This window comes from Rhodotorula graminis (genome assembly GCF_001329695.1).
Source record: "Rhodotorula graminis WP1 unplaced genomic scaffold RHOBAscaffold_11, whole genome shotgun sequence".
Taxonomy (NCBI): domain Eukaryota; kingdom Fungi; phylum Basidiomycota; class Microbotryomycetes; order Sporidiobolales; family Sporidiobolaceae; genus Rhodotorula; species Rhodotorula graminis.
In genome coordinates, this window is record NW_017264938.1 from 559,053 (window position 1) to 583,896 (window position 24,844).

Sequence of the window (24,844 nt, forward strand, 5' to 3'; positions counted from 1 at the left end):
GATGAGGTCAACTCCCTCGCCTCCTCCTCCTCACCACTCGAGCCAGTCCAAGCTACGTACTCGAGAGCCATGCAGCGCACCCACCAACGCCCGACTCCAGCCTCGCACTCGTCGCGCACCCTCACCCTCTCGGACGCCCCTCCCTCCTCCTCCTCGTCTGACCCTCACCCGGGCCCCTCCAACCCGCTCCCGACACTCCGCCTGCGCGGCAGGGCCGACCCATCTGCTCGTGCCGTCACTTGGTCCGACAACACGGTCGACAACGAGGGCCTCGGCCGCAAGAAATCAAAGAGTGCGCCCCCTTTCCCCTCTCCCCTCTCTCCCTCCTTCTCACGCAGCTCACTCGCACACCCGCCCGCCCGACACAGTCTGCTGCATCTACCACAAGCCCAAACCGTTCGACGAGTCGTCGGACGAGAGCGACTCGTCGTCCTCGGGTGAGAGCGACGCCGACTCGGACGGCTCGCGCGACAGCCGCGACGGCGCCGCACCGCGACGCAGGGCGCAGCGCCGGCACCGCCACCACCACCACCACCACCACCACCACGACCACGACGGCGAGGGCGACGGCGACGAGTGCGGCCATGCGCACGGCGAGCAGGGCGCCGCACGGCGCGAGCCAGCGGCGGCGGCGGCGACGTCGACGACAACGCACGACGAGGCGCCGAGGCCAGTCCCGAACGCGTACGAGCGGGCGCCGGGCGGCGCAGCAGGAGCGAGCGGCAAAGGCAAAGGTGCGTCGAGCGTTTCACCCGTCTCGAGCGCCTAGTCGGACCTGTCGGGCTCACTCTCTCGAGGGCTGCGCCGATGCACAGGCAAAGCGACATGACCCCGCCTGCCTCTTCCCTTCCCTTCCCCTCGTCTCGAAGTCCACATCACCTGGCCCCTTGCCTGCCCTCTTCATCCTCGTCCTCGTCACGAACCACCTTCTCAGTCCTCCTTGTTGTCGCCTTTCCTCCCCCTCGCAGTCGCTCTCTCTCTCTGTGCAACACTTTCTCGATAACTCCTCTCGCAAGCTCTCGACAGGAGAGTAGAGAGCGAGAGAAGGAGAGAAAGGGAGCAAGGAAAGCCACTCGAATCGATTACGCACGGCACTACGCCCCCCCCCCCCCCCCCCTCGGCCGGAAGCTTCTGGTTGAGAGAAAAAAAAAGAGAGAGAGAGCAAAGTACTACCGCTCGAGCAACCCGCCGCGGCAGATGCGGTGCATGACGACCTCTGCCACGTCGCCCTGCACGACCGGGCACAGGTGCGCGCTGTCCCTCGCGCTGTCGGCGCGCGCGCTCACCATGTCGTACACGCCCTTCAGCACTTCGATCGCCGCCGCCGACGACGGGGCGCGCTCGCCTGCAGCGGCGGCGGCGAGTGCGCGGTCGGCGAGCACGTTGAGGAGCCGCACGCGCGGGTTGACCTGGAACAGCGGGTCGGCGACTTTTGTCGGGAACACGCTCGTCGTCTCTCGCCACAGGATGCGCGGGCCCATTGGGTTGCGCTTCGGGTCGTACGCGAGCGCGACGAGGTGCTCGAGCGCCGTCGCGAGCCCGGCGGCGTACCCGCTCGCGGTCGCCCACGAGGCGGGCCACAGGCCGACGTTGAGGACGACGACGTGCGGGTACATGGTTGCCCTGCGCTCGTCGACGTCCCACTCCCACGCGACGAGCTCGTCCCACTCGCGTCGGCCGAGCAGCGACGCTGCTGCGCCCTCGCCCTCGGGGCCCGAGCCAGGGCCCGTCGTCGCGCCGGCGAGGTCGAGCGCCTCGTACTGGACGCTGCGGAACCGGACGTGGCGCGCCGAGTCCGAGATGCCGAGGTGCGTCGCGACGAGGCACTGGAGCGCGAGGAACGTGTGGCTCGACACGCTGTCGCCGACGACGAGGATCCGGCGCCGCTCGTCGCCCACCGCCGCCGCCGCCGCCGCCGATGCCTGGCGCCCGAGCCCGTCAGCGCGCAGGCACGCCCGCAGCTCGCTGGCGGGCAGCGCCGCGCCCTTGTACGACCTGGCGCCGTCGGGCACCCAGCGCCACACGCCGTCGCGCGCGAGCTTCGAGCGGTGCGTGCCGCACTGCTCGTCCCAGTAGGGTTTCGAGAACTGGCGCGGGCACGTCTCGGTCGTGTACAGGCGCGTCTGCGGGTCGCGCTCGGCGCGCGACGAGGCGACGAGCGACTGGAGCGAGTGGAGCGCCCAGTGGCCCTGCGTGAGGCCGGCGAGGCCCAGGTCCGAGGGCGCCGGTGCGACGGCGTTGGCGGCGGCGGCAACGGGCGCTTCTTCTCGGGCGGCGACGAGGTCGATGGCGCGTCGACGGGCGAGCTTGAGCGGCGGGTGCGGCGCGGCGGGCTCGGCCCAGTGCGCCGAGGCGCCGAGCCGGATCGAGCGCGACAGGACGACGTCGCCGCGGTACTTGGCGTGGGGCCACGTCAGGCTCGCGAGCGTGCCGACCTGGGCCGCGTCGACGCCTCGGCACGCGCCCTCGGCGAGCCGCAGGAGCTGGGTCCGGTTGGGCTGGTTCTTGAGGTGGCCCATGATGGAGCACGGGCTCGGCGGGTCGCGTTCCGGCGAGGGCAGGGCCGCGTACTGCCGCACGACCGTGAGCGTCGTGTTGGCGCGGGCGCGCGAGGCAAAGACGAGCTCGCGGCTCGTGGACGGCGGGAGGTCGAACGCGGCGCCGCCCGAGGCGAGGTACGTGACGGGCAGGGCGCGGCGCGACTCGCTCGTCGAGAGGATGACCTCGAGGAAGCCCGGGTGCCCGCCGTGCTTCGAGTCGACGACGAGCGTCGTGCCCGGCTCGAGCGGCGCCTCGTCGTCGGACGGGAGCGGCGCGCGCCTCGACGAGCCGAGCGAGCCCGACGACGGCGACGACGATGACGAGGAGGGCAGCACCGACAGGCTGTAGTCGTCGCTGCGAAACACGGGCCACCTCTTCTCGAGGCGCGCCCCGAGCGCCGCAAGGCTCGTCCCGCGCTCGAGCAGTGCCAAGTCCTCCTCGACGCCGCGCACACCGCCCGTCTCACACGCCCGCCGATCGAGGGCCGCGAGCGCCGGGTCGCCAACCGTCGCCTGCGCGGCGGGCGACGCAGGCTGCCCGCCGCTGTGCGGGCACTCGCGCCCGCGGCGAACAAAGCGCCGCACGTGCAGCGGGTAGCGCTCGGCGACGAGCGGCGGCGGGACGTGCTGCTCGTGGTCCGACAGGGCGACGATGACGGGCTCTGCGGCCCTCTGCGACGGCGCCGACGACGACGACGAGGCCGAGCTCGCGCGGCTGCGGCTGCGGGCGAGGACGCGCGGCGCGAGCGCGGCGTCGTGCGCGTCGAGCGTGACGAGCGCCGTGTGGCGCTCGAGGACGCCGGCGAGCGGGCTCGTCGGCGCGTGCGGGCATGCCGTCATCCACACGCGCGGGAGCTCGACGCCGTCGACGGCGGCGCCGTACTCGCGCTCGACGAGGTCGGGCAGCGACAGGGCCGGCGACGACGACGACGACGACGACGACGACGACGGCGGCGGCGACGACTCGGCGCCGTGGGCCACCTCGGTCGCGGCCGGATCGAGCGGGTCGTCGCGCCGCACGAGGTACTCGTTGACGTCGAGGAACGCGCTCCACGTCGCTTTCGGCTCGGCCCACTCGCGCCGGAACTTGTTGGCGGCGCCTTGGTGTGCCGCATCCGGGGGGCCGTCAACGCGCACGAGCGTGACCCAGCCAAGCTCGACGAGGGGCAGGATGAGGTCGCGCGTCTCGGCGGCGGCGGCGATGCCGAGCGAGGGCGAGGTTGGCGAGGACGCGGCGGTCGAGTCGAACACGACGAGGTGGTCGGCGCCGAGGGCGAGGTGGTGCAGGACCCACTCGATGAGGGCCGGGCCCTCGGAGCGCTGGACGGTGCCGAGGAGGAAGCGGTACGGCGCGAGAGGCGGAGTCGACTCGAGGCGGGCTTCGAGGAGCGAGATGAGCGGGTCGTCCTGCGGGTCGCGCAACGTGAGCTCGGTCTTCAGAGAGGAGCGAGAGAGAGCTGGACGTACGACCTTGACAAGCCTCCACGGGTGGAGGAACGAGCCGTGTTCAGGCAGCGCCGGCAGGGCGTTCGACAGGTTGGCGAGCTGCTCCGACACTTGCGCTCGTCGGTCCAAGGGCAGTAGCTGTAGGCGGGAAGAAAACGTCAGGGTCACACAGTCTCGCAGCGTAGAGAGAGAGAAAGAGCGGACGCACGGCGTGCAGGATGCTGAAGGAGGCGACGGCGAGGAGGACGCGCCACAGCCGCCCGACGGCGCGCAGTCGGGAGCGCAGAGGTCGCCATGGCAGCTTGTTGCTCGAGGTCTGCGGGCGCAGAGGGCTGTCAGTGCGCGTCGAGTGCGTCGAGGGGAGGCGAGCGACGCACCATGAGCTGCTTCTCGTCCAAGTCGCCGTCGTCGCTGCTGCTGCTGAGGACCGAGGTGGGCGAGTCGAGCGGGACCTGCGTGAGCGGGTGGTAGGCTCCGCCGGGTGAGGGTGCGGTCGAGCTGCGAGTCGAGGTGGACGCCGTCAGTCTCGACGCGTCCCAGGGTTGAAGGACGAGACGAGGAGGAGGAGGGGGGAAACGGCGAGCGCATCTCGAGCTTGGGGGCATGGCCTTGCGCGTCAGGATGTGCCACACGGTGCTGTACGACGTGCAAGTGCCGCTCTGGTGCAGCTAGACGAGGAGGAGGGGCGCGTCGGGCGGGGAACGACTCCTGAGAGGTTTCGAGTCTTGGGCAGCGGGAGTGCTGGTCGCCGCGCCGAGTTGCGCATGTCGCGCGCTGTGTAGGTCGAGCATTGCGAGCTCGGCTGATAGCTGCTCGGCAGAGGGTGGGCCGGGTGAAGAGAGCGAAGCCAACTCCGCCGAGGAGAAGGAACGACGACCTCAGAGCTCTCGCTTTCACACGACCAGACGACTGGGATGCTCTGCACCCTCGCCAGCTAGCTCAACAGCACTACAGCGATGCTTTGACCCACGCCCCGACCGCGCCCATTGCCCTGAGCCCGACCTGGCTCATCGCCCGCCTCCTCTCACTCATCCCCGCTCCTCGATGGCGCCCACGACGATCCGGGACCTCCCGTTCGAGCTCGTCGAGCTCATCCTCGAGTTCGCCTCGAGCGACTACGACCTCGACTCGGCAAAGGCGGCCTCGGCCCGCTCGCTCTACCTGCGCACCTGCGCCACCATCTCGCGCCAGTGGCGCTCGCCCGCCCAGGCCGTCCTGTGGGCCCGCATCCGCATCCACTCGCCCGCCGTCGCGAAAAAGGTCCTCGGCAGCCCGGTCCTCGGCCTGTACGGCACCCGGTACCTCGACCTCGCAGGCGTCCACGCCGGCCACGACGGCCTCAGCGGCACCACGGCCGCCCGCGTCCTCGCCAAGATCCGCGGCGTGCGTTGGCTACGCCTCGGCGACTTTGGGCGTCTCAGCGCCCGTGTCCTCCAGAGCGACAACCTCGCAGGTGCGCCTGTCTCTCTCTCTCTCGCCCTCGCAAGCTCGAGAGCACGCACTGACCTCGTCGCGACTCTGCAGGCCTGCGCACGCTCCACCTGGCCACCTCGTTCCCCGACAAGCCGGCGACGATCGCCGCCTTGCACTTCCCCTTCCACCTGCGGTCCCTCACCTTGTTCAACCGGTCGTACGGCGCGACGCTCCTCCCGACCCTCTTGACCGCCTCGCGCCACACCCTCACCTCGCTCACCCTCCTCACGGGCGCCACCTCGCCCTCGTACCCGTCCCTCGCTCGCGCCTTCCCCTCGATCGCCCCCTCGCTCGTCCGCCTCTCGCTCCAACACCGCCCGTCGCCCGCCCTCGTCGACCACTTTGCGCTGCTCGGCAACCTCGAGCACCTCGAGTGCCACTTTGCCGTCGACCTCGCGAGCGTCCTCGATGCGCTGCCGGCCCACGCCCGCCTGCGCACCCTCGAGCTCGAGCTCGACTACAACCTCGCAGACGTCGCCGCCCTCCTCGTCGCGCGCCTCGTCGCCCCCTCCCCCTCCCCCTCCCCCTCCTCCCTCTCCCCCTCACAAGGCGCGCCCCCCGCCGGCCCCCTCGCGCACCTTGCGCGCCTGCGCATCCCGCGCGCCCCGCGCCCCGCCGAGTTTCGCGAGTTTGGCGGCGCGCTCCTGCTCGACGTGTGCCGCGAGAGGGGGATCGAGGTCGAGGTCAGTGAGACGGTCGCGTGGAGGACGAGGCTGTTTGCGGACTAGACGAGGCGAGGACGAGGCGGGGCGAGACGAGACGAGGCGAGACGGGGCGAGGTGCAGCGGTAGAGAGAGACGCAGATTGTCAATACAGCCCTGCATGCCCGTCTATCTTCTACTGCCTCTGCCTCGCTCCCTCGCTCTCTCGCTCCCTCGCTCGCTCCCTTGCCCGCCATCCGCCTCACAGCTTCGCCCTCGCGCTCAAGCCCTCGACCCCCTCCTGCCCGCCAACCTCGACGACCCTGCCCGAGTCAAGGTCGCGCCTTATGATCGGGCCCTCGCCGCGCGACTTGTCGAGGCGCGACGGGTCGCCGTGGAAGGACCACAGGCGGAGGAGCTCGGCGGGGAGATTGCGCTGCAGCGAGCCGAGGATCCACGAGCCGAAGAGCGGGAGGAACTCTGCGGGTGCGGGTGCGGGTGCGGGGTAGGGGGCGAGGGGCGGGTCAGTACGTGTGGGAGAGGCCGAGAGAGGAAAGGGCGCGAAGGAGCGAGAGAGAGGGAGAGGAGAGGGAGAGCGAGAGGGAGGGGGAGGGCAGAGAGAGAAAGCGCAAGGCGACGCACTGAACGCGTGACCCGACCCTCCTGCGGCGACAAAGAGGTTCGTGCACTCGGGGTGGTAGTCGAGCAAGAAGTCGCCCGACTCGCGGTCGCTGTACCAGCACAGGCGAACCTCGTTGATGGGCTTGTACACGAGCTGCGGGTGCACCCTCGCGAGGCCGCGCTTGAGCGCCGCGAGCGCGACGGACGGGATCGGCTGCGACGCGTAGCCGGGTGAGAGGGCGGTGCGCGGGAGAGAGGGGAAGGACGCCGTGGGCGCGAGCCAGCCGCGGTCGTGGATGGCTGTCGGGCGGCGGGAGGAAGGCGAGCGAGGGTCAGTGCGTCGGGTCGCCTAGAAAGAGGCAGGAAAGGGCGAGCGACGGACCGAACTTGAGGACACGGTCCTTGTTGGGCTGCGCAGGGGAAGAAAGACAGGGTCAGTCGCGATGAGGAGGGCGAGGACGTCGAGAAGCGGCGCCGGACCGGGAAGACGTAGCTGCGCGAGAGGGTACGTTAGTTCTGCCTCGGAGAACGCTCGAGATGGGAGAGAGAGAGAGTAGGACGCACAAGCCCGTGTCCATGCAGAGCGTGACCTGTGAGCGCCCGCAGGCAAAACGGTGAGCTCGACTCGAAGGAGGCTGGGCAAAGTCGACCGAGAGGAACCGCGGGACGAGACGCACCGGCATGCCCTCGTACTCGCGCATCTCGGCCTCGGTGAGCTTGACGGTGGCGACCGTCTGCCCCGTCGGGAGGCAGTTGGTCTTGAGCTCGGGAAGCAGGCGGGGCGTCCAACTGCCGCACGCGAGAATGACAAAGTCGGCCTCGAGCGTGCGGCCGTCGCGGGTCTTGATGCCGCGTGCGGCGCCTCGTGCACCGACGTTGGTCGAAAAAGACGACGACGACGACGATGACGAGGCAGGAGCGTGGTACAGGAGCGAGTCGGCCTCGGCCGTGAGGACCTCGACGCCAAGCTCCCGCGCGAGCCGGATCGCCTCGACGACAGCATCGCGCGACGCCGCCCACCCGCCGACGCAGTTCTTGTACGCGACGTCGCCCGCAAACCCACCGGTGCGGAGCTCGGCCGGGTAGAACTGCTTGATGTCGTCCTCGGCGGCGAACGGGCCGACGTCGGCGCACGACGACTCGGCGTTGAGGGCGTGCGAGGTGCGGACGTACTTGGCCTGCGGGTGCGACGCGGCGCTCGCGACGACGACGCCGCACTCGTGGAAGTGGTCGCGCCACCGGGGCGAGCGCCACTCGTGCATGGCGTCGACGGCGAAGCGCTGGTACAGGCCATCGGCGTAGTCGGCGCGCACGATCTGTAGGACGGCAGGCAGGTCAGGGCGAGGAAAGAGACGAAAGATTGAGAGAGAGGCGCACTTTGTTGTAGTCGGACGAGGCGGCGTCGACGGCAGGCGGCTCGACGCCTCGGTCGACGAGGGTGATGAGGTCGGCGCGGCCCTTGTAAGGTCCTTCGGCGAGGGCGAGAGCGGCCGTCGCGCCAAACTCGCCTGCGCCGACGATGAGGACCGTCTGCGGCGGTTGCGGGCCGGGCATGGACGTTCGAGGCGGAGGAGGTGAGGGCGTCGAGGGTGGCAACGCGGGCGAGCTCGATCTGTTCGAAGAGGTGCGAAAGCGCTGCAGCGCGTGCTTCTGAAGCTGCTCAGGCGAGAGAGCGACGGTGAAGAGGGGCGAGAGGAAGTTGACTTGATGAGGTTCGGCCGGCGCACCTCGGCTTGGCCCACCACACCACGAGCGAGCCTTTCGACAGCTTGAGCTCCCACACAGCTCATCATCGTCCATTAGCGCCGCCCAGGACCGCACCCAGCCCGCGTCGCAGCTCGAGCCGCCAACCCGTCTTCGAACCTGATCAACGCTGCACAACGCCCTCGACCGCATCAGTGGTACATCCAGCACCGCGAACCTGCGCAGAACAACCCCTGCCGCCGCCTCAACCTCCGACCAGAGCGGCACGACGACACGGCTCCCCCTCGTCCTCCTCGCCTCCCCACCTCTCGGCTCGCCCTCTCGTCCGCACACGCTCTCGCCCTTGCGCCGTCGCCTTCCGCCAGCCTCCCATCAACACCGACGATGTCCGCCCCACCACCCGTACCTCCCCGCCCCGGTCCTCTACCGCCCGTACCTCCTCGTCCGTCTCCCTCTGATCCTCCTCAGCCGCCCGCCTACCCACCCGTCACCGTCGGTCGCCTCCTCGCCGACGGCACCGAGGCCAAGAGCGGCGTCCTGACCAAGGGCATCAAGTGGCAGGCGAGCGGTATCCTCGAGGAGGGCGCAAAGTACGTCTCGCGTCCAACTCTCTCGTCCCCCTCTCTCGCCGCCGCACTCGCTCACCCTCTCGTTCCGCGCCAGCTTGCCCGGCCAAGACGTCAAGATCCAGCGTGCTCTCACGATCCATCTCGGGCCGAGCGGTGCGTCGTCGTCGTCGCGCAGTCGCTCCTCTTTCCCAACCGCTCGAGTGGCTCCCTGATTCGTGGTCTTGCTTGCGCAGGCAGCTGCATTGACGGCAAAGGCCGACAGCGCAACGAGGTCCTGTCGTGGCCGCCTACTGCACCCGGCGAGACGTGGATCTAGTGCGTCCCAGCCCTCTCCTCGCCTCTCGAGCCCCTTCCGCCTCGCTCGAGCCTGCTGACCGCCCGTCGCGCAGCAAGTGGAACTTTCACCTCGCGCCCTCGATCCCGTCGGCGTCCAAGTTCTTCCACATGACTCAGCTCTTCTCGCGCGCCCAAAGCGGCTATGTCGTCGCGCTCGGGCTCGTCAACGGCAGGGTGCGCATCAGCTCGCAGCTGCCGCCGCTCGTCGACGCGCACGGGCACGAGGTGCCGCTGCCCGAGGTCGACGTCGAGCGGTACTGGGGGAGGACGACGTACCACCGCATGGTCGTCACGTGGGGCCCGGGCGGCTCGGTCGACTGTGCGCTCCCCTCTCCCTCCCTGTCTCTCTCTCCCCCACCTGTCGTCGCGCGCTCACTCTCGTTTGACGGCGCGCAGACACGGTCCAGGACGCGACGACGCAAGAGCTCGTCCTGCAGTACGCGCGCTCGGGCGTCGACGTGCCAGCCGGCGGCTCGATCAAGTGCGGGCTGTACCGTGCTCACGTCTGCAGCGCCGCGTCGGCCGTCGTCGGCGACTTGCAGTTCTCGAGGAGGTAAGCTCTCTCTCTCGGGCAGGAGGACGAGCTTGTGCAAAGGAGCGAGGTGTTGTACTCTGCGCGCGAGAGAGGGAGAGAGGACCGAGCGGTCGAGGCGGCATCTCTCGGCGAGAGAGACGGTCTCGTGGCTGCGAGTACAGTAGTACTTGCCAGATGCGAATAGTGCGCGAGAGTGGGGCAGGAAAGTTGGGCGACTCGGAGCGACACGAGAGCGAGCGACGAGGGAGCGGTCGAGGCCCTCGAGGAGGAGGAGAGCGGCCGATTGACCGAGAGGAGCGCTTCGTCGTCGTCACCTCTCCTCTCACCCACCATACACGAGCTGCACAGAGCTACATGGCCACGACTGCCACCGCACCAACTACGGCCAAGCCCCCGGCCGCGAGCGCCATCGCCTCGTCCCCCGACGCCGCCGCCGCCGCCGACCGCTCGTCGTCGCCCGCCGACCTCAAGCCCCCCTCGTCCACCACCGCGGGCCCGCCCTCGACCGCCACGGTCGCCGCAGGCGAGCAGGCGACTGGACCTGCCGACACGGGCGCCGAGGCAGGGCCGGCAGAGAGCGAGGCCGACGTTGGACCGGCGGGGACGGGCTCTGTCGTCGACATGGACGTCTTTGGCCAACTGCTCGAGATTGTGCGTCCCCCTCTCTCGCTCGGTGGGCAGGGCACGCAGCTCAGCGTGTTGTTCGATTGTCGAGCTGCACGCACAGCTGCTCGTCTCCCTCCTACGGCGCGTGGTCACCTCACTGACCTCGGGTCGTCATCTCCCTCCTCCCTCTTCCCCTATCTCTCGCCCGCGCTCCCGCCCCCTCGCAGGATGACGACGAGGAGCACGAGTTCTCCAAGACGCTCGCGTTCGACTACATCACCCAGGCCGACGCCACGTTCCAGGAGATCGAGGAGGCCCTGTGCGTCCCTCCTCTCCCTCTTCTCGCAGGCGCTGTAGGAGGCGCACAACTCGACGCACGGAGAACTGACTGAGCTCCTCTTGCCCACCCACCAACCTTTCCCTCTCGCCCCTGTATCTCCTTCGCCCTCGGCCGGTCCTCGGCCCTGATCTCGCACGACCGACCGACCCGCCCACGATCGTCTCTGCGCCGTCCATCTTTGCGTCGCGCGCACCACCTCGACCCTCCATCCTTCCTTCGCTCGCCCCCTCGACGCTCGACGCACGCGGCCCGACAACAGCGCGAGCAAGGACCTCGACGCCCTGTCGCGCAAGGGCCACTTCCTCAAGGGTTCGTCGGCCGCGCTCGGCCTGCAGCGCGTCCAGCACTCGTGCGAGGCGATGCAGCACTTTGGCAAGAAGCGCGACGCGCACGGCGAGGGCCCCGAGGTGAGCGACGACGAGGCGCTCGCAAGGTGCCGGGCGCTCCTCGTCCGGCTCAAGAAGGAGCAGGAGGAGGCGAGGACCTGGCTCGAGGATTTTTTCGCGACGGGCGAGTGAGTCGGGTTCCGAAGAAGGAGAAGCTTGGGCGGACACGGTCGAGGAGGAGGAGGAGGAGGAGCGTTCGTCGAGGAGGGAGGAGGGAGGAAGGCTTGCTGCAGCCGCACCCTGTCGTTTGAGCCCGCTTTTTGAGTGCCTCCGCGTGTACATAGTTCTCTCGACACTCGCAACCCAAACCCTTTCGAGCCACTGTTGCGCCGTGTGCGAGACAGAGATCTCGCGCCAAGTGGGCGGTGCAGCTCTCCCTCGCTTCCCCCGCTCACGCCCACCTCGTCGCCCCGCGCGCACCGGCTGCCCGCACGCACGAAGCATGGAGGACTCTGCAGACCCGTGGACCGACGAGCTCGGCGCGTTCGAGGTCGAGGTCGACGACTCGGCCGCCGTCGCTCGCGCCGAGCGCATCGCCGCCGCTCGACAGGCGGGCAAGGGCTACCAGGCCAAGTTTGACGAGCCAGGCGTGCGTCCCCTTGCTCTCTCCTGCTACTGTACGGCCCCGGAGCTGACCCCCTGCCCCCCATCCGCAGTGGTTCAACGACCCGGCTGAGGCGTCTCGCTCCAAGGGCGCCGCTCGTCCGGCCCTCTATGCGCTCCACCAGGCCTACTTCGAGGCGCGCTTCGAGGCCGTCGTCGACCGTGGGCTCGAGCTGCTCGGCCCGGGCATCAAGGAGGAGAACGAGGTGCTCGACCTCGTCATGCGCGCCGCGCTCCGGTGCGGCAAGGAGACGGACGACGCCGTCCTCGACCTCGCACGGCGGTGGAGGGAATTCGTGCGTGCTCTCTCTCTCACTCTCTGTCTCTCGAGGTGTGCGGCATGCAGGACCGGGCGGAACTGACACACCCGCCGCTCGCAGCCCAACCTCCCCTCGCACTCGCTCATCTCGGCGCGCGTCCTCGCCGCCTCGTCGTCCCTGCGCCCTGCTCCCACCTCCCTCGACGTCCCCACACCCCTCACCGACGCCGACGCCCCCATTCCCGCGCGCGAGGTCCTTGCCGCCGCGCTCGCCGCCCTCCGCATGCACCCCTCGCTCCCCCTCCCTCGCGCCTTCCTGCGCTCCCTCCTCGCCGCACCGCACCCGACCCTCGCCGCCGCCATCAAGCCCTCGCGCGCCGAGCGCCCGCCCGCCGCGCCCGCACCCGCACCCGCAGCGGCGCCGGCGCCGGCGCCATTCGACGAGCCAGCCCTCGAGGCCGAGCTGCAGCGCGTCGACGTCGGCGACGCCGAGCGCGACATCCTGCGGCGCGTGCTCGGGCTCGGTGAGGGCGGTGCGGGTGCGGCGGAGGACGACGACGACGACGAGGTCGAGCGGGCGGCGGCAGGGAGGGACGTGAGGAGCCTGTGAGGCGGGCCATTGGGCGCCGCTGGGTCGCGGTCGGTCGAGCGGCGGCACGGGGGCGCAGCGGGTACCGGTCCATGAGCAGTTGGCGGGTTTTTGGTTGCCGAGGGCACGCTTGCGCAGCTAGGGCGCAGGACGCCCCGGCTCGCGAGCGAGCGAGCGAGCGAGCGAGCCAGGGCCGCCGCCGCCGCGCGCGCGATGGAGCGCTCGAGGCACGGACCTGCTCGGCTCGGCGGCGTGTCGAGCGGGACGGTGCCGCTGCGAGGCGAGCTGTCGGGACGTCGAGCGAGGGCGTGTGCGGTGGATGGTGCGTGTGCGGTGGCGAGGGTCGGTAGCTCCGAGGCGACAGCCTTGCTCGTGGAGACGGCGTGGGGGAAGGTTCAAGGGGAAGGGGCGCCGGGCGAGGGAAGCGCAGCCGGCGCAAAGGTCGTTGACGGCTCGTAGCTGGCGCCGGGAAAGCCTGCGTGCATCCCCTGTCGAGCGTGGTCGAGGGTCGAGGAAGAGAGCGAGAAGGAGAGGAGCCCGACGGAGAGAGACGCGACTCGGGCGCCGATCCATCTCGAGTCGCTCGAGCGATTAAGTTGCGAGCTGGGTGTCGTCCTCGGGCTCACTTGCGCCGCGCGCCGCCCGCAGCTCGTACATCGCGATCGTGTGCGCCGAGCAGGCCGGCAAAGGCAGAGCGAGAGACGAGAGCGCAAGTGGGAGAGCCGGCCGTCCGCCCGGGAGACAGTGGGAACCGGCTGCGGCGCTCCCTCGTCGAGGCGCCAGGCGTCGCGAGCAGCTGAGAGCGACACGAGCAGGAGGACATGCTCTGGATGGCCGCCTGGGCGAGCCGAGCGAGACGAGGCGAGGGAGCCAGCGGCAGACAGAGCGGCGCGAGGGAGAGCCGGGGAAAGCGCGGAGCAGGTCCGAGGGCGAGCCGCGCAAGCCAGCGCGCCCGCGAGGAGCACGCCGGCTCGCGAGATGCTCGAGCACGTCGATGCGCAGGACGCGATCACCGGCAGGAGCCGGGACGAAGCAGTGGACACGCCTGGAGCTGGACGGGCGAGGGTGGCAGCGCCAGGGCGAGCGCTCGAGAGCGGCCAGGTCCCGCGCCCAGCCTCGCTTGGTTGCCCGAGGTAGCAGACACGCCCGAGCGCTGGCTGGAGGCCATAGCCGGGCGGTGGTCGGCATGGTGGCGGTGTGGACGGGCGGCGGCGGTGGTGGCTCAGGAGGACGGTCGAGGCGGTCGGCGGGAAGACGGACGGCGCGCCTCGTCGAGTACGGGTGCCGGCGTGCGAGCTGTCGAAGTGGTCGGGCTCCAGCGAGAGGGAGAGAGCGAGGAGACGAGCCGTCGTAGAAGCGTTGGAATCGGACGATCTCATCCTCGCACCCTTCGCCCGCCACTTCCCTCGCCCTTTGCGGCGTTCAATTGACCTTGAGCGACGCGCGCCAGGGTACAGGAGCCCGACCTGCGACTTGCCCTGACGTCCGGCCGCTCGAGGCGTCGTCGACGAGCCGCCATTGTCGTTTCCTCCCTCCTGCGCCCGTCGTTCGCCCGCCTCTCCTCTCCCTCGCACCCACCCTGTCCTCGACGACGCTCCGACAGACGCCCTCGCGAGCCTCCGCATCCGCCACAAGCCGCCTCGACCGCTCAGCACCGCCGACGACCTCGCCTCGACGCAGTCGACGACGACGGACTCTGGTCGCTCGCTGCGAACAGACGTCTCTCTGTCACAGCGCCGCTCGCGAGCAGCTGTGTCGGGCACGAGCTGCAGCTTGAGCTTCTTGAGTTGTGGCTTGGCTCGTCCTCGACGCCCTTCTCACCGGCTGAGAAGGAGCGCCGGGGCGCGCGTGGCGAGCGGACGGTCCGTGGACAGCGTCGTCCGCGGACCGTGCACGCCGTCGCGTCGCCGTCGCTCGACGCAAGACGCAGGACCGACGGATCCAAGCTGCGCGAGCCAGGAGCCAGCTGGGCGTGGGTGTGCAGCGCGCAAACGATCTGCGGGTCTAGGCCCGCACTCTCGAAGCGGGCGAGCGGGAGGGTGCAGCGCTCAGGAGTCGTCATGCGCGGCAGCCGCAGCGTGTCACGCGGCAGGCGCGCCGAGGAGCAGTTTGGCGAGTGCAAAGGGAGCGGCGGCGGGCGGGCGGGGCGGCGCACGCGCCGGACCCATCGGTCGAGGGAGCTGCGCGACTCGAAGCTTCTGCTCGCGCTCCTCGCTCCACGTCCCGCTCGTACGGCCTCGGTGCGATGGACGGGTCGCGGGACTGTTGGCCTGGAGGCGACGGCACGCTCTCGGGCGTGCTGCTGCGACCTCCCACCGCGTCGGCGCAGCGCCTGTCGCCCTCGGCGGGACGGTCGCCTTTCCCGCCGTTCCACCTCCCGGATGGCCGTGTGCGAGTCCCGATTAGCTTGCCCCCGAACCCAGACTTTATGCCGGTCCAGATGGACGAGTTGGACGTCGACGACGAGCTGGCCAAGTCCGGCGCGACGCTCGAGTTCACGCTCGCGGCGCTGCACAACTCGGGTAAGCGGCGCTCTTTCTCTCTCTCGTCACTCTCTCTTTCTCTCAGCCCTCGACACGACGAGCCACGCACTGACTCGAGAGCCCCACCGGTCCCTCACACAGCGCACACGCTCGTGCAGGCGAGTCAGGCGACGGGCGGGCAGCACAACGCGCCGTTCTCGACGCCTGCGTCGCCCTATCCTCTCGTGCGCTGCACTCGTCCACCGGCACCCTTTCCCCTCCCGACGCACCTCCTCGAGCTCCAGTTCGAGGACACGGACGAGCGGTACCGCACGCCCGTGCACGGGCTCCTGTGGGCGCTCCAGTCGCCCCTCCTCCCCCAACTTTGCCGGCGCTTCGTCCTCGAGCCGTCTTCGGCCCACAACGACGGCGACGCAGCGCTCAACAGTCACCCGCAGCCGCCAGTCGCAGGCGCCGCACCCGAGGGCCACGAGCTCCTCCTCCCGCTCGTCACGTTCGCCATCCCCTGCCGCGCCGCCTGGCCCCTCCTGCACCGGTTCCTCCACGACGGCAGCGCCGCCTCGCTCCTCAACGCCCTCCTCGCCCCTCCCGACACGCTCCCGACCCGCCCTTTCGACCCTCGCGCGCCGCGCCCCGACTCGGCGCAACCCGTCCTCGACTCGCTCCTCGTGCGCCTCATGCGCGTGCGCGAGGTGTGGCTCGACGCGCACGCGCTCGAGCTCAGCGACCGCCACCTGTGGGACACGCTCGAGCGCGCCTACACGACGCTCGTCGCCGAGCTGAGGGACGCGGCCGCCGGCCTGCCCGATTGCGCCGTCCCGCCCCTCGTCGACGACGACGACGGGTCGCGCAGCTAGCGCTCGGCCCTCTCCCTCGTCCTCCTCCTCCTTTGTCGTCGCACCCCCTCGCCGTCTTTGTCCTCGTGCCCCCTCGCAGTTGTACCCCCTCCGCACTTGCATCTTTGCCTCTTCGTCCATGTCGCGCCCTCGAGCTTCCTCGCGGAGAGAGAGAGAGACGAACGCGATCGTTACAGCACAGAGCAGCAACAAGGGGGCGCTAAGGATGGGTCGAGACGAGCCGGAAAGGAGGGGTATCGAGAACGCTGCGAGGGATGCGGGAAATAAGGGATGAACGGCTTGGGAGAAGAAAGGCGAAATGAGAGCAAGGCCGACGACGACGCGGCGACGACGAGCTACTGGTAGAACCTGTGGGAGAGGAAGTAGGTCAGTTCTCTGTGCGAGGACGAGAGAAGGAGAGGGCGAGGCGACGCACTTGCGGTTGATGAGGGCGATGATGAGCGAGAGGTTGGTCTTGGCGACGTCGCCGATCGAGAGCGTCTGCTTGCCGACCTGCAGAAGGAGAGCGAGACGTTAGTGTGGCGGCTTCAAAAGGAGAGCAGAAAGAGAGCGCGGGAGGGAGCGCACAAACTGCATCTCGAGGAGGTCCTCGAGCTTGAGCTCGACGGTCGTGACGGCGACGCCCATGTACTGCGCCTTGACCTCGAACACGCCGACCTCGTCCGAGCTGATCGTGATCGACACCTTGTCGAACTGTTTCGGCGAGTACTGGTCGATCGACAGGAGGATGCCCTGGTCGTAAAGCTTCTGGGCCGTGTACTTGTACGACCCAAAGGCGTAGCGCTTGCCCTCCTTCTCCAGTTGACGCTCGTGGCTCGCCTGCATCGACCACGGCAGGACGAGGCGCTTCTTCCTGCGAGCGGCCGGGCGAGGACAGTCAGTTTCTCTCGAGGCCTGAGCGGACGACGACGACGACGGCGATGACGAGGAGGACAGGCGACGCACGACTTCTTCTGGATGCCCGCCATCGACTGGTCGATGTAGACGTGGTACGAGTTGATCTGGTCGCTCAGGTACCGCTTGTTGTCGCGCAGGGAAGACAGCGTCGCGTGCATGGTCTGCAGCTCCTGCTGGCGCTGGACGCGGCGGTGGTCTGCAGAGACGAGCGCCGTCAATGCGGGCTCGAGGAGAGAGAGACAGGGAAGGGGGACGCACGCTTGGAGCGGATGTCGCGAGCGAGGGCGTTGAGGATGGCCTGGTACTTGTCGTTCTTCGAGACGAGGCCCGTCTTGCGCAGCTCGAGGATGTCCGACAGGGTGGCCATCTTGAGCTCCTGGAACGACATGCTGCAGGCGATGGGAGAGAGAGGATCAGGACGAGGTCGGGACGGCGACGCGAGAAGAGGGAAAGGGGACGACGCACTTGCGGATGTCGTCCAACTGGACGACGACGGGCCGGCGCTGCGCCTGCGCTTGTCGCTGCTCCTCCTCGTCCTCCTCGTCGACGAGACGCGCCCACAGGTCCTCGTCGTCCTCGGTCACCTGCTGCGCGAGGACGGCCTCGAGGTCGCTGCCGTGGTGGACCTTGAGGATGGCGAGGACGCGACGCTTGGCCCGGCTGAAGAGCTGCTTCTGGACGGCCTCGGGATCTGGGACGACGATCGAGTCAGGACGGGTTCGAGATGCGGCAGCTAAGGGGAGAGAGAGCGAGAGAGCGGGGCAGCTCACCTTCTTCGGGGAGCACTCGAGGTGCGAGCGTGAGGGCGATGGCGTCGGCCCGAGCACGGTTGAGCTCGGCGCTGCCGCCTGCGGGGACGCCGCCGAGTTCCTCGATGACGAGGCGGACCGGGTCCTGCTGCTCGGGCGCGACCGTGTCGAGGTGCTCGGCGAGGATGCTGTGCAGGGCGTAGATCTCGTTCGGGGTGATGTTGATCTTGGGGCGACGGACAGCGGCCGCCTCGGAGAACTCGTCGGCGTGAAAGTGCGTCTCGGCGTCGTCGACGTGGATGACTGCGAACGAGGAAGCGCGGGTCAGGGACGGGGGCCGACGAGGAAGAGGCGAGGGGAAGGAGGGACGGACCGTCGCAGAGCCACTGACGGAAGCTGCCCCAGCTCGAGGCGACGAACTCGTTCATGGGCTGCAGGTGCGCCTGATCTTGCTCGAAGAGGCGGCCGATCGAGATCTGGTGCAGGAGCTTGCCGACCTCGCCGAGGTTCTGCCGCTGGATCGGCGGGACGACGCCCTCGACGATGTCGTAGGTCTCGGGGGCACTGCAGGAGGTCGTTGACGTTAGGGAAGGGGCACGCTGAGGAGAGAGAGGGGAGAGGGCGGGGACGCACAAGATGGCCGGCTGAAGGAAGCGGTAGTACACGACGTGGCCCGCAACGCGCAGCACGTTCTCCTCGGACTCTTGCGGGAAGCGAGCGCGCAGGGCACGGAAGATCTCGCGCGCAACATAGCGCACGCCGAACGGCATCGACGGCGTCGAGTGAAAGATGGCGGCGAGGAAGGCCGTCGTCGTGTTGCGCAGAGCGAGAAGGTCTGCGAGGGGGAGAATCGGCGAGTCAGGTCATGCCGCTAGAGTACATCGAGAGTGAGAGAGAAGCTGGGCGCACGCTGAATAAAGACCGTGTTGGTCTCGCGGTCGGCGAGCGCGTGCTTGTTGTCGACCTCCTTGCGGCGCTGCGACGGTCGGCCGGTGCGCATCTCCTCCTCGGCGACGACGTTGCGGTAGATCTGCGTGAGGGTCGGAGGACGAGAGGGTCAGGAACAGGGAGGGGGCACACGAGGAGGAGAGGGACGAGGCGAGGAGACGCACGTCGACCGGGTTGGTGCCGAGGTCGAGCCCTTGCCGGCCCATGACGGCCTTGACCTCGTTGCCGAGCGTGTCGGCGAGGTACGAGCGCTGGTTGACACCGCGACCGTAGTTGACGAACAGGCGCAGGAACGCAAAGTTGCCGCGAATGAAGGCGCTCAGGTTGGGCAGGTTGACGACCTCCTCCTCGATCGAGCGCTGCAGGGCCGCGGACGAGCGGTCAGTCGGCGACGCAAAAGAGGGAGTCGAGAAAGAGGGGGGAAAGAGGGCGCACCTGGAAGAGCTTGAGGAGGAGGAATTCCTCGCGGTGACCCTGGGCATGGCTGAAGACGAGGAGCGTGATCGACTCGACCGCCTTCTGCGCCTTGTCGCTCAGGCCGAGCGCGCCCGAGTGCGCAAACAGGCGCGACAGGTACTGGGGCTCGGTCTGGAGGCGCGTGAACAGCTGCTCGTACAGCTCGAGCTTGCGCTGAGTGTGGTGGTCCAGCTGGCCGCCGGCGAACGGGTCGTTGGCGGCCGACAGGAGCGAGCTGCGCTTGAGGGGCGCGAGCGTGCCGAGCTTGGAGCGCTGGGCGCGCGCGACCTCGTGCGTGATCTTGTTCTTGACGAGGAGGGCGATCTTGGTGTCGAGGTCCTTGACGTCCTCCTCGAGCTCCTGCTTCTCGCGGATGGCGCCGACGAGCTCCTTGCGCAGCGACTCGACCTGGAGCTCGCCGCGGTAGTCGAACTCCGAGTCATCGAGGAGGCGCATAAAGTTCTTGATCGTGCCGACCGGGACGTTGGTGCCCTTGCGCAGCTGGCGGTACTGCGACCCTTGACGGCGCGAGCGGATCGCGGCCTGGAGGCGCACGACCTGGCTCATGTTGTGGTGGAAGTGGCGGTGCAGGTCGTTGTACCGGCGGCGGGCGAGGACGCCTCGGAGCATGGCCTGGAGCCAGACGGCGGTCGGCTCGTTGCGGTGGACGTGGTCGCTCCACGCGAGGAACGCGTTGCGGCCGAGGTACCCTCGCGTCTGGGCCTGGATACCGACGACGTCGGGCTCGACAAAACCGAGCTCCTGGCGCTGCGTCTGGACGCGCCGCCGGGCGAGCTCGGCGCGCATGACCGACTGGAAGCCGCCGATCGAGCGCACGACCTCGGTGCGGCGCAGGTCGCGCGCCTTGGACGCGTGCGCCTGGCGCGCGAGGAGCCCTCGGACGTGCGCCTGGACGCCGATGACGAAGCCCTCGGTCGAGCGCAGGTGGCGGATGCGCCCGAGGAGGGCCCGCCGAGCGAGGACGCCGCGGCACGCCGCCTGGAGCGCCGTCGCGCCGTGCTCGGCAGCGCGCAGCTCGCGGACCGTGGCGCCGAGTGCGCGGCGAGCGAGGGCGGCGCGCGCGACGGCCTGGAAGGCGGTGACGTGCGGCTCGACCTGGGTGAGGCGCGCCATGTCGGCGTCGAGCCGGCGGCGCTGCAGCTCGCCGCGCGCACGGGCCTGGAAGCCGACGAGCGTGCGGGCCGCCTCCTGCACCGCCGCCTGGTACCGCCGCTCCTCCTCGGCCTCCTCGGCGGCGAGACGGGCCTCCTCCTCCTCGCGGCGGCGGCACTCGTCCTCCTCGGCCTGGACCCGGCGCGCCTCCTCCTCGGCTCGCACGCGCCGGGCTTCCTCCTCTGCGGCCCTGCGCCGCGCCTCCTCCTCGGCCGCTCGCCGCCGCTCCTCCTCCGCCGCCTCGAGCGCCCTGCGCCGCTCCTCCTCCTCGACGCGCACCCTCTCGCGCTCCGCCTCCTCCTCCCTGCGCCGCCGCTCGAGCAGCCTCAGCCGCTGCCGCTCGCGCTCGGCCGCCCGCCGCGCGAGCGCGCCCCTCGCGACCGCCTGGAGCGCGCGCACGCCGCCCTCGGCCTCGGCGAGGAGGCGCCGGGTGCGGTCCTCGGACGACTCGGGCTCTGGCTCCTCGACGATGGGCGGCTCGTGCTTGTCGAGCGCCTTGCCGATGCCGCGGAAGTTGGGCATGCGGACGCCGTTGAGGCCCTTTTGCGCGGCACCGACCTCGTCGTCTGCGGGTGCGAGAGAACGCGTGCGTCAGGGAACGGCTCGGACGACGGCGAGCGAGTGAGAGAGGAGGAGGAGGGAGAGGGAGGAGGGACGCACCGGTGAAGTCGAGCTGACCGACGAGGTCGTGCATCTTGGACGTGAGCCCTCGGCGCGCCATGAGGTGCGACAGGGCGTGCAGGCAGTAGATGACCTTGGGCAGGTTCTTGGCGTCGTACAGGTCGACCGTCTCGAAGCGGAAGATCTGCGGGCGAGAGGGCGAGAGGGTGAGTGTGAGCGACGGGACGACGACGACGACGACGTCGTCGAGGAGGACGAGAGAGACAGGGCACACCTCGGGCAAGCCGACCTCGTTGACGAGCTGGAAGAAGAGGTTGATGTTGACCGTGTGGCGAAAGTGCCGCTCGGGATCCTGCGTCGCGCGAGTCGCACATGGAGGGTCAGGTCTCGCTCACGTCGAGCGACGAGGGACACAGAGAGAACGGCCGCGACGCACGGCATAGATCGGGCCCTGGCACGCCGGCCCACCGAGGCTCCTCGCGAGGTGCGCAAGCGCGTACCCGTTCCGCAAGCTCTGCTCAAAGTCGTTGATCGAGTTGCTCCTCCACAGGGGTGCGCTCGCGCTCGACCGCGTCACGATGTTGGTCTCGAGCCAGTCGCGCGCCTCGGCGAGGTGGCACAGGTACTCGTACGCGACGAGATCGTGCCGCTGGCGGTCGATGGCCTTGACGGCCTGCGACGGGAGGAGGTGCGCCATCGTGCTCGAGCGGACGGGTGGACCGCGCGAGAGGCCGGCCGCGGCGCGAGAGAGGCCGCCGTGCGACGAGTTGAAGACGGCCGAGGGCGCGAAAGGCGAGGCCGACTCGGCGGGACGAGAGAGGCGAGCGCGACCGGGGAGGCCTGTGCGAGAGGCGCGAGGTCAGGGCGTGTTCACGCTGAAGTACTCGCTCCCGCGCGCATGCAGCGCGACAAAGTGAGAGGCGGAGGGACCCTGCGACGCACCTGGGACGTCCTCGTCAATCGTCAACCCGCCGACCTTCTGCCCCAGCTCGCCCACCTCGCCCGCACCACCCGCGCCCGGCCCGAGCGGCAGCCCGTTCTCGCCAAGGTGCGGCAGCGTCAGGGCGCGCCGATGTCCCCTCTCAAACCTCCTGACGCTCCCGACGCCGCTGCGGTCGAGCGCCGGCGAGCCGGGAACGGCCGGGTCGGCGCGCGTCGAGAAGATGGCGCTCGAGAGGACGCGCGCCGAGGCCGAGCCGCTCAGCGACGGGCTCCCGCCGCCGCCACCGACTTGCGGCGAGCCGAACGACGCGGGCGAGCCCGGTGCGGGCGAGAACGACGGGCGGTCGGTGAGCGCGCCGGGCACGGGCGACGCGCTCGAGTGGAACCTGCGCGTCGGCGAGCCGGGCGTGCCGAACCGCGTTGGGGACGGCGGCGCGGCCGGGTAGGCGGCAGAGCGCGAGGGCGAGTGGGCGCCGTCGCGCGTGGGCGAGGAGGAGCCCGGCGCAGGCGAGTGCGGCCGGTTCGACGAGTCGCCAAAGGGCGTCGGGCGCCTCGTCGGGCTCGGCGCGCGCACCGGGCCCGGCCCCTGCGCCTGGTCGAGGTTGGCGAACGTGGCGCGTGCGGTGTCGAACGAGCGCGTGCCGGCGCCCGTGCGGTGGCCTGCGCTCCAGGGCGAGGGCGACGAGGGCGCCTTGGTCGGGCTCGGGCTGCGCGGGAAGGGCGACTTGGCGCCGGCGCCGACGCTGCCGAAAGGGCTCGTCGGGTCGACGGTCGACGAGAGCTTGCTCGGCGACGAGGGCGCGAAGGTCGAGGTGGCGGGGAGAGCGGGCGTGACAGGAGGGAGGGTTCCGGTGGAGGAGGCGCGGGACGAGTTGGACGACAGGGACGGCGACCGGTCGAGGTCGGGGGTGCGGTGCATGATGAGGCAATACGGCTGTTGCGAGTCTGCAAGTGTGGGTACGCAAAGGACATCAGTGAGGTGCTCGAGCGGAGCGAGGTGGGGCTGCTCGAGGCGACGGGCCGCTTGACGAGGACATACTGCGCTCGATGCTGATGCGAACGAGCCGTACGTCCACCCGCAGGCTCCAGCGTTCTGCGACTGGCGTCGAGGACGAGGGAGCCGAGAGAGAGAGCGACGGACGCACCTCGAGGACAAAGAGGGCGAGTCAGTGCTGGATCTTGGGGACGGCGGCCTCGAGTCGGTCAGGCGGAACGAATAGGGAAGGTGAGAGGGCTGGGTGAGCTGCTGGTGCAGGTCGGTGCTGAGGGCGGTGGTGCGGACGGGGACCGAGCTGGGGGGAAGACGCGAGGGCGAGGGAGCGTGCTTGGTGCGGGGGTGACGAGGTGCAGGCGCAGGCGCTGTGGCGGGGTCGAGGTAGAGCGCAGGCTGGCTCGGCGGTGGTGGCCTGGTGCTCGGTCGCTGTCGAGTCGTCAGAAGGTCGAGGTTCGAGGTTGAACGATGAGGACGAGGGGGGCCGGGGTCAGGACAGGGGGGCGAGGGCGGTGGGCCGGGTCGAGGTGGCTGGCGGTGGTGGCCGCTGGTGCCGGGCGGTGTCGCTGCACGCGCAGCTGTGTAGGCCGGGTCGGGTGGTCGTGGTCGAGCGGCAAGAGCAGGAGCGCGTCAACCAGCTGCGACCTCCTCCTCCCTCGCCCATCTCGCCGCCTGGGGCACGCGTGTGCAGGGCCAGGCTCCCTGCTATCGGCTGCACGCGACACCGGCTGCCGCGCGCCGCTTCACTCGGGCCGTGCTCCCTCTTCTCCTCCTCCTCCACCGAGCCACCCTCCTTCGGCGGCACCTCGGCCTCGCTCGCCTCGCTGAGCCCGGGCACAGTCACTAGCGATGAGTCCTGCACGGCTCTACCGCTCGTCCGACTCGCAGCGTGTGACGCGTGACAACCAGCTGGATCTCTGCTCGCCTCGCTCGGTCTCTCGCTTCTTACCCTCTTGCTCTCATTCCTGGGTCGATGCTCTTGCCTTGGCCACCTTGCTACGTGTACAAGCCGCCGCGCAGCTTCGGCGAGTCCTTCGGCTCATCGCTCGGTGAGTCCTCGCTCCTCGAGCCTCTTCGCGACGTCGCCCTCTGTCTCGTACTGACGCTCCCCTCCCGCCTCAGCGACCTGCAGCCCCCCAACAGCCGTCGACACGATCATTTCTCCCGCCTGTGCTCCATCGGGCCGACCTCGGCCCGTCGCGCCGTCTCCTACTTCGCCTTCTCGCCAGCGACCACTTTCTCTAGAGCAGCCCTCCCTCTTCCAGCGCCCGTCTCGCCGCACATCGATTGCCCCCGTCCTTTCGCCACAATCTACGTGCGGGCTCACTGGGAGACGGAAGCTCGGCGAACTGGCAGCGTCATGCCTATCCCCCCTCGTAGCTCTCCTCGTCGAGCGAGCGAGAGCGAGCGCGACCTCCTCGGCCCAGCCGCCTCGTGCAATACGACGTGCCCGTTCCTTAGTCGTCTCTCGTACCTTGACCGTCGCCGCGAGGAGAGCAGCTCTCGCGTCGCCAGCGAACTGCACGCTGCGGGCGAGCGAGCGCAAGCGCACAGGCCTCTCGCCTCACCCCCTCGAGGCGCCTCGCTCAAACCGTCCCCGCACACTCTGCCATGACGCTCCCACTGTGTGCGCTCAGTCTGAGCCTCTCAAGCGGCCTTCGAGAGCAGCATCGTCGACTCGCAGATCAAACTCGCCCGCCAGCCAATCGCCGCTGCGGAACCCGGTCTCGCTTTCTCGCGGGCCTCCTTCGTTGCGCTGCGCACCGCATAACCCGCTCGAGCGAGAGAGAGAGAGCTTGCACTCGACGATCGGAGCGCACGCGAGCGCAGCCGGCAGTCAATGCGGACAGCGCGAGCAGGTTGCGTCGCCGCTGACGCTTCGCACCTCGCCCCGGCTCGCCGCGAGCGCGAGATGCAGCCGGCACGGTGCGAGCGTGCGCGTGTGCTCGAGCGAGAATCGCGGCCGTGTGGATTGGCTCGAGTGCGACGCCGGCGTGACGACGAGCGTTGCGCCTCTCGCTTGGCGAAGGTCGAGGTGGGGCCGGCATGTCGTTGGAGCTCGCTCTCGTTCTCCCTCCG

The 24,844-nt window shown here is 69.8% G+C and overlaps 9 protein-coding genes across 9 annotated transcripts; 6 read left to right on the forward strand and 3 right to left on the reverse strand.

Annotated features, from left to right (window-relative positions):
* Nucleotides 1-69: 69 nt before the first annotated feature.
* On the forward strand, nt 70-990 carry RHOBADRAFT_55124 (uncharacterized protein; the record flags this gene model as incomplete). Its single annotated transcript, XM_018417678.1, has 2 exons — nt 70-292; nt 369-990. 2 exons carry the CDS (start codon nt 70-72, stop codon nt 767-769), a joined length of 624 nt encoding a protein of 207 aa, XP_018269421.1. The 3' UTR covers nt 770-990.
* A 147-nt stretch (nt 991-1,137) lies between these two features.
* On the reverse strand, nt 1,138-4,574 carry RHOBADRAFT_55125 (uncharacterized protein; the record flags this gene model as incomplete). The annotated part of the gene is made up of 5 exons (XM_018417679.1): nt 1,138-3,947; nt 4,008-4,124; nt 4,195-4,302; nt 4,364-4,484; nt 4,564-4,574. The coding sequence occupies 5 exons, from the start codon at nt 4,572-4,574 to the stop codon at nt 1,170-1,172; spliced, it is 3,135 nt and encodes a 1,044-aa protein (XP_018269422.1). The 3' UTR covers nt 1,138-1,169.
* A 456-nt stretch (nt 4,575-5,030) lies between these two features.
* Nucleotides 5,031-6,205, forward strand: RHOBADRAFT_55126 (uncharacterized protein; the record flags this gene model as incomplete). Its single annotated transcript, XM_018417680.1, has 2 exons — nt 5,031-5,439; nt 5,511-6,205. The coding sequence occupies 2 exons, from the start codon at nt 5,031-5,033 to the stop codon at nt 6,185-6,187; spliced, it is 1,086 nt and encodes a 361-aa protein (XP_018269423.1). The 3' UTR covers nt 6,188-6,205.
* A 43-nt stretch (nt 6,206-6,248) lies between these two features.
* RHOBADRAFT_55127 (uncharacterized protein) lies at nt 6,249-8,275 on the reverse strand (the record flags this gene model as incomplete). Its single annotated transcript, XM_018417681.1, has 7 exons — nt 6,249-6,580; nt 6,743-7,021; nt 7,104-7,131; nt 7,202-7,214; nt 7,286-7,311; nt 7,399-8,037; nt 8,099-8,275. The coding sequence occupies 7 exons, from the start codon at nt 8,273-8,275 to the stop codon at nt 6,363-6,365; spliced, it is 1,380 nt and encodes a 459-aa protein (XP_018269424.1). The 3' UTR covers nt 6,249-6,362.
* Nucleotides 8,276-8,809: 534 nt separating this feature from the next.
* Nucleotides 8,810-9,943, forward strand: RHOBADRAFT_55128 (uncharacterized protein; the record flags this gene model as incomplete). Its single annotated transcript, XM_018417682.1, has 5 exons — nt 8,810-9,015; nt 9,089-9,147; nt 9,228-9,309; nt 9,384-9,649; nt 9,727-9,943. 5 exons carry the CDS (start codon nt 8,810-8,812, stop codon nt 9,885-9,887), a joined length of 774 nt encoding a protein of 257 aa, XP_018269425.1. The 3' UTR covers nt 9,888-9,943.
* A 261-nt stretch (nt 9,944-10,204) lies between these two features.
* Nucleotides 10,205-11,575, forward strand: RHOBADRAFT_55129 (uncharacterized protein). The gene is made up of 3 exons (XM_018417683.1): nt 10,205-10,516; nt 10,699-10,790; nt 11,071-11,575. Exons 1-3 carry the CDS (start codon nt 10,220-10,222, stop codon nt 11,327-11,329), a joined length of 648 nt encoding a protein of 215 aa, XP_018269426.1. The 5' UTR covers nt 10,205-10,219; the 3' UTR covers nt 11,330-11,575.
* Nucleotides 11,576-11,600: 25 nt separating this feature from the next.
* RHOBADRAFT_55130 (uncharacterized protein) lies at nt 11,601-13,149 on the forward strand. Its single transcript, XM_018417684.1, has 3 exons — nt 11,601-11,786; nt 11,854-12,096; nt 12,181-13,149. Exons 1-3 carry the CDS (start codon nt 11,640-11,642, stop codon nt 12,667-12,669), a joined length of 879 nt encoding a protein of 292 aa, XP_018269427.1. The 5' UTR covers nt 11,601-11,639; the 3' UTR covers nt 12,670-13,149.
* Nucleotides 13,150-14,893: 1,744 nt separating this feature from the next.
* On the forward strand, nt 14,894-16,112 carry RHOBADRAFT_55131 (uncharacterized protein; the record flags this gene model as incomplete). The annotated part of the gene is made up of 2 exons (XM_018417685.1): nt 14,894-15,170; nt 15,273-16,112. The coding sequence occupies 2 exons, from the start codon at nt 14,894-14,896 to the stop codon at nt 15,986-15,988; spliced, it is 993 nt and encodes a 330-aa protein (XP_018269428.1). The 3' UTR covers nt 15,989-16,112.
* Nucleotides 16,113-16,142: 30 nt separating this feature from the next.
* RHOBADRAFT_38545 (uncharacterized protein) lies at nt 16,143-21,529 on the reverse strand (the record flags this gene model as incomplete). Its single annotated transcript, XM_018413537.1, has 15 exons — nt 16,143-16,336; nt 16,404-16,480; nt 16,556-16,841; nt 16,934-17,081; nt 17,144-17,274; nt 17,351-17,576; nt 17,656-17,937; nt 18,008-18,198; nt 18,268-18,469; nt 18,544-18,664; nt 18,747-18,941; nt 19,018-20,777; nt 20,872-21,016; nt 21,107-21,184; nt 21,269-21,529. 15 exons carry the CDS (start codon nt 21,527-21,529, stop codon nt 16,324-16,326), a joined length of 4,116 nt encoding a protein of 1,371 aa, XP_018269429.1. The 3' UTR covers nt 16,143-16,323.
* Between the last annotated feature and the right edge of the window lie 3,315 nt (nt 21,530-24,844).

Excerpts from the sequence above, each read along its gene's own strand:
- RHOBADRAFT_55130 (XM_018417684.1), top strand. The coding sequence starts at position 11,640 with ATGGAGGACTCTGCAGACCCGTGGACCGACGAGCTCGGCGCGTTCGAG. Across the intron at positions 11,787-11,853 it reads CCAAGTTTGACGAGCCAGGC|TGGTTCAACGACCCGGCTGA; the intron begins GTGCGTCCCCTT and ends CCCCATCCGCAG. Across the intron at positions 12,097-12,180 it reads CACGGCGGTGGAGGGAATTC|CCCAACCTCCCCTCGCACTC; the intron begins GTGCGTGCTCTC and ends CGCCGCTCGCAG.
- RHOBADRAFT_55129 (XM_018417683.1), top strand. The coding sequence starts at position 10,220 with ATGGCCACGACTGCCACCGCACCAACTACGGCCAAGCCCCCGGCCGCG. Across the intron at positions 10,517-10,698 it reads TTGGCCAACTGCTCGAGATT|GATGACGACGAGGAGCACGA; the intron begins GTGCGTCCCCCT and ends GCCCCCTCGCAG. Across the intron at positions 10,791-11,070 it reads CAGGAGATCGAGGAGGCCCT|CGCGAGCAAGGACCTCGACG; the intron begins GTGCGTCCCTCC and ends GCCCGACAACAG.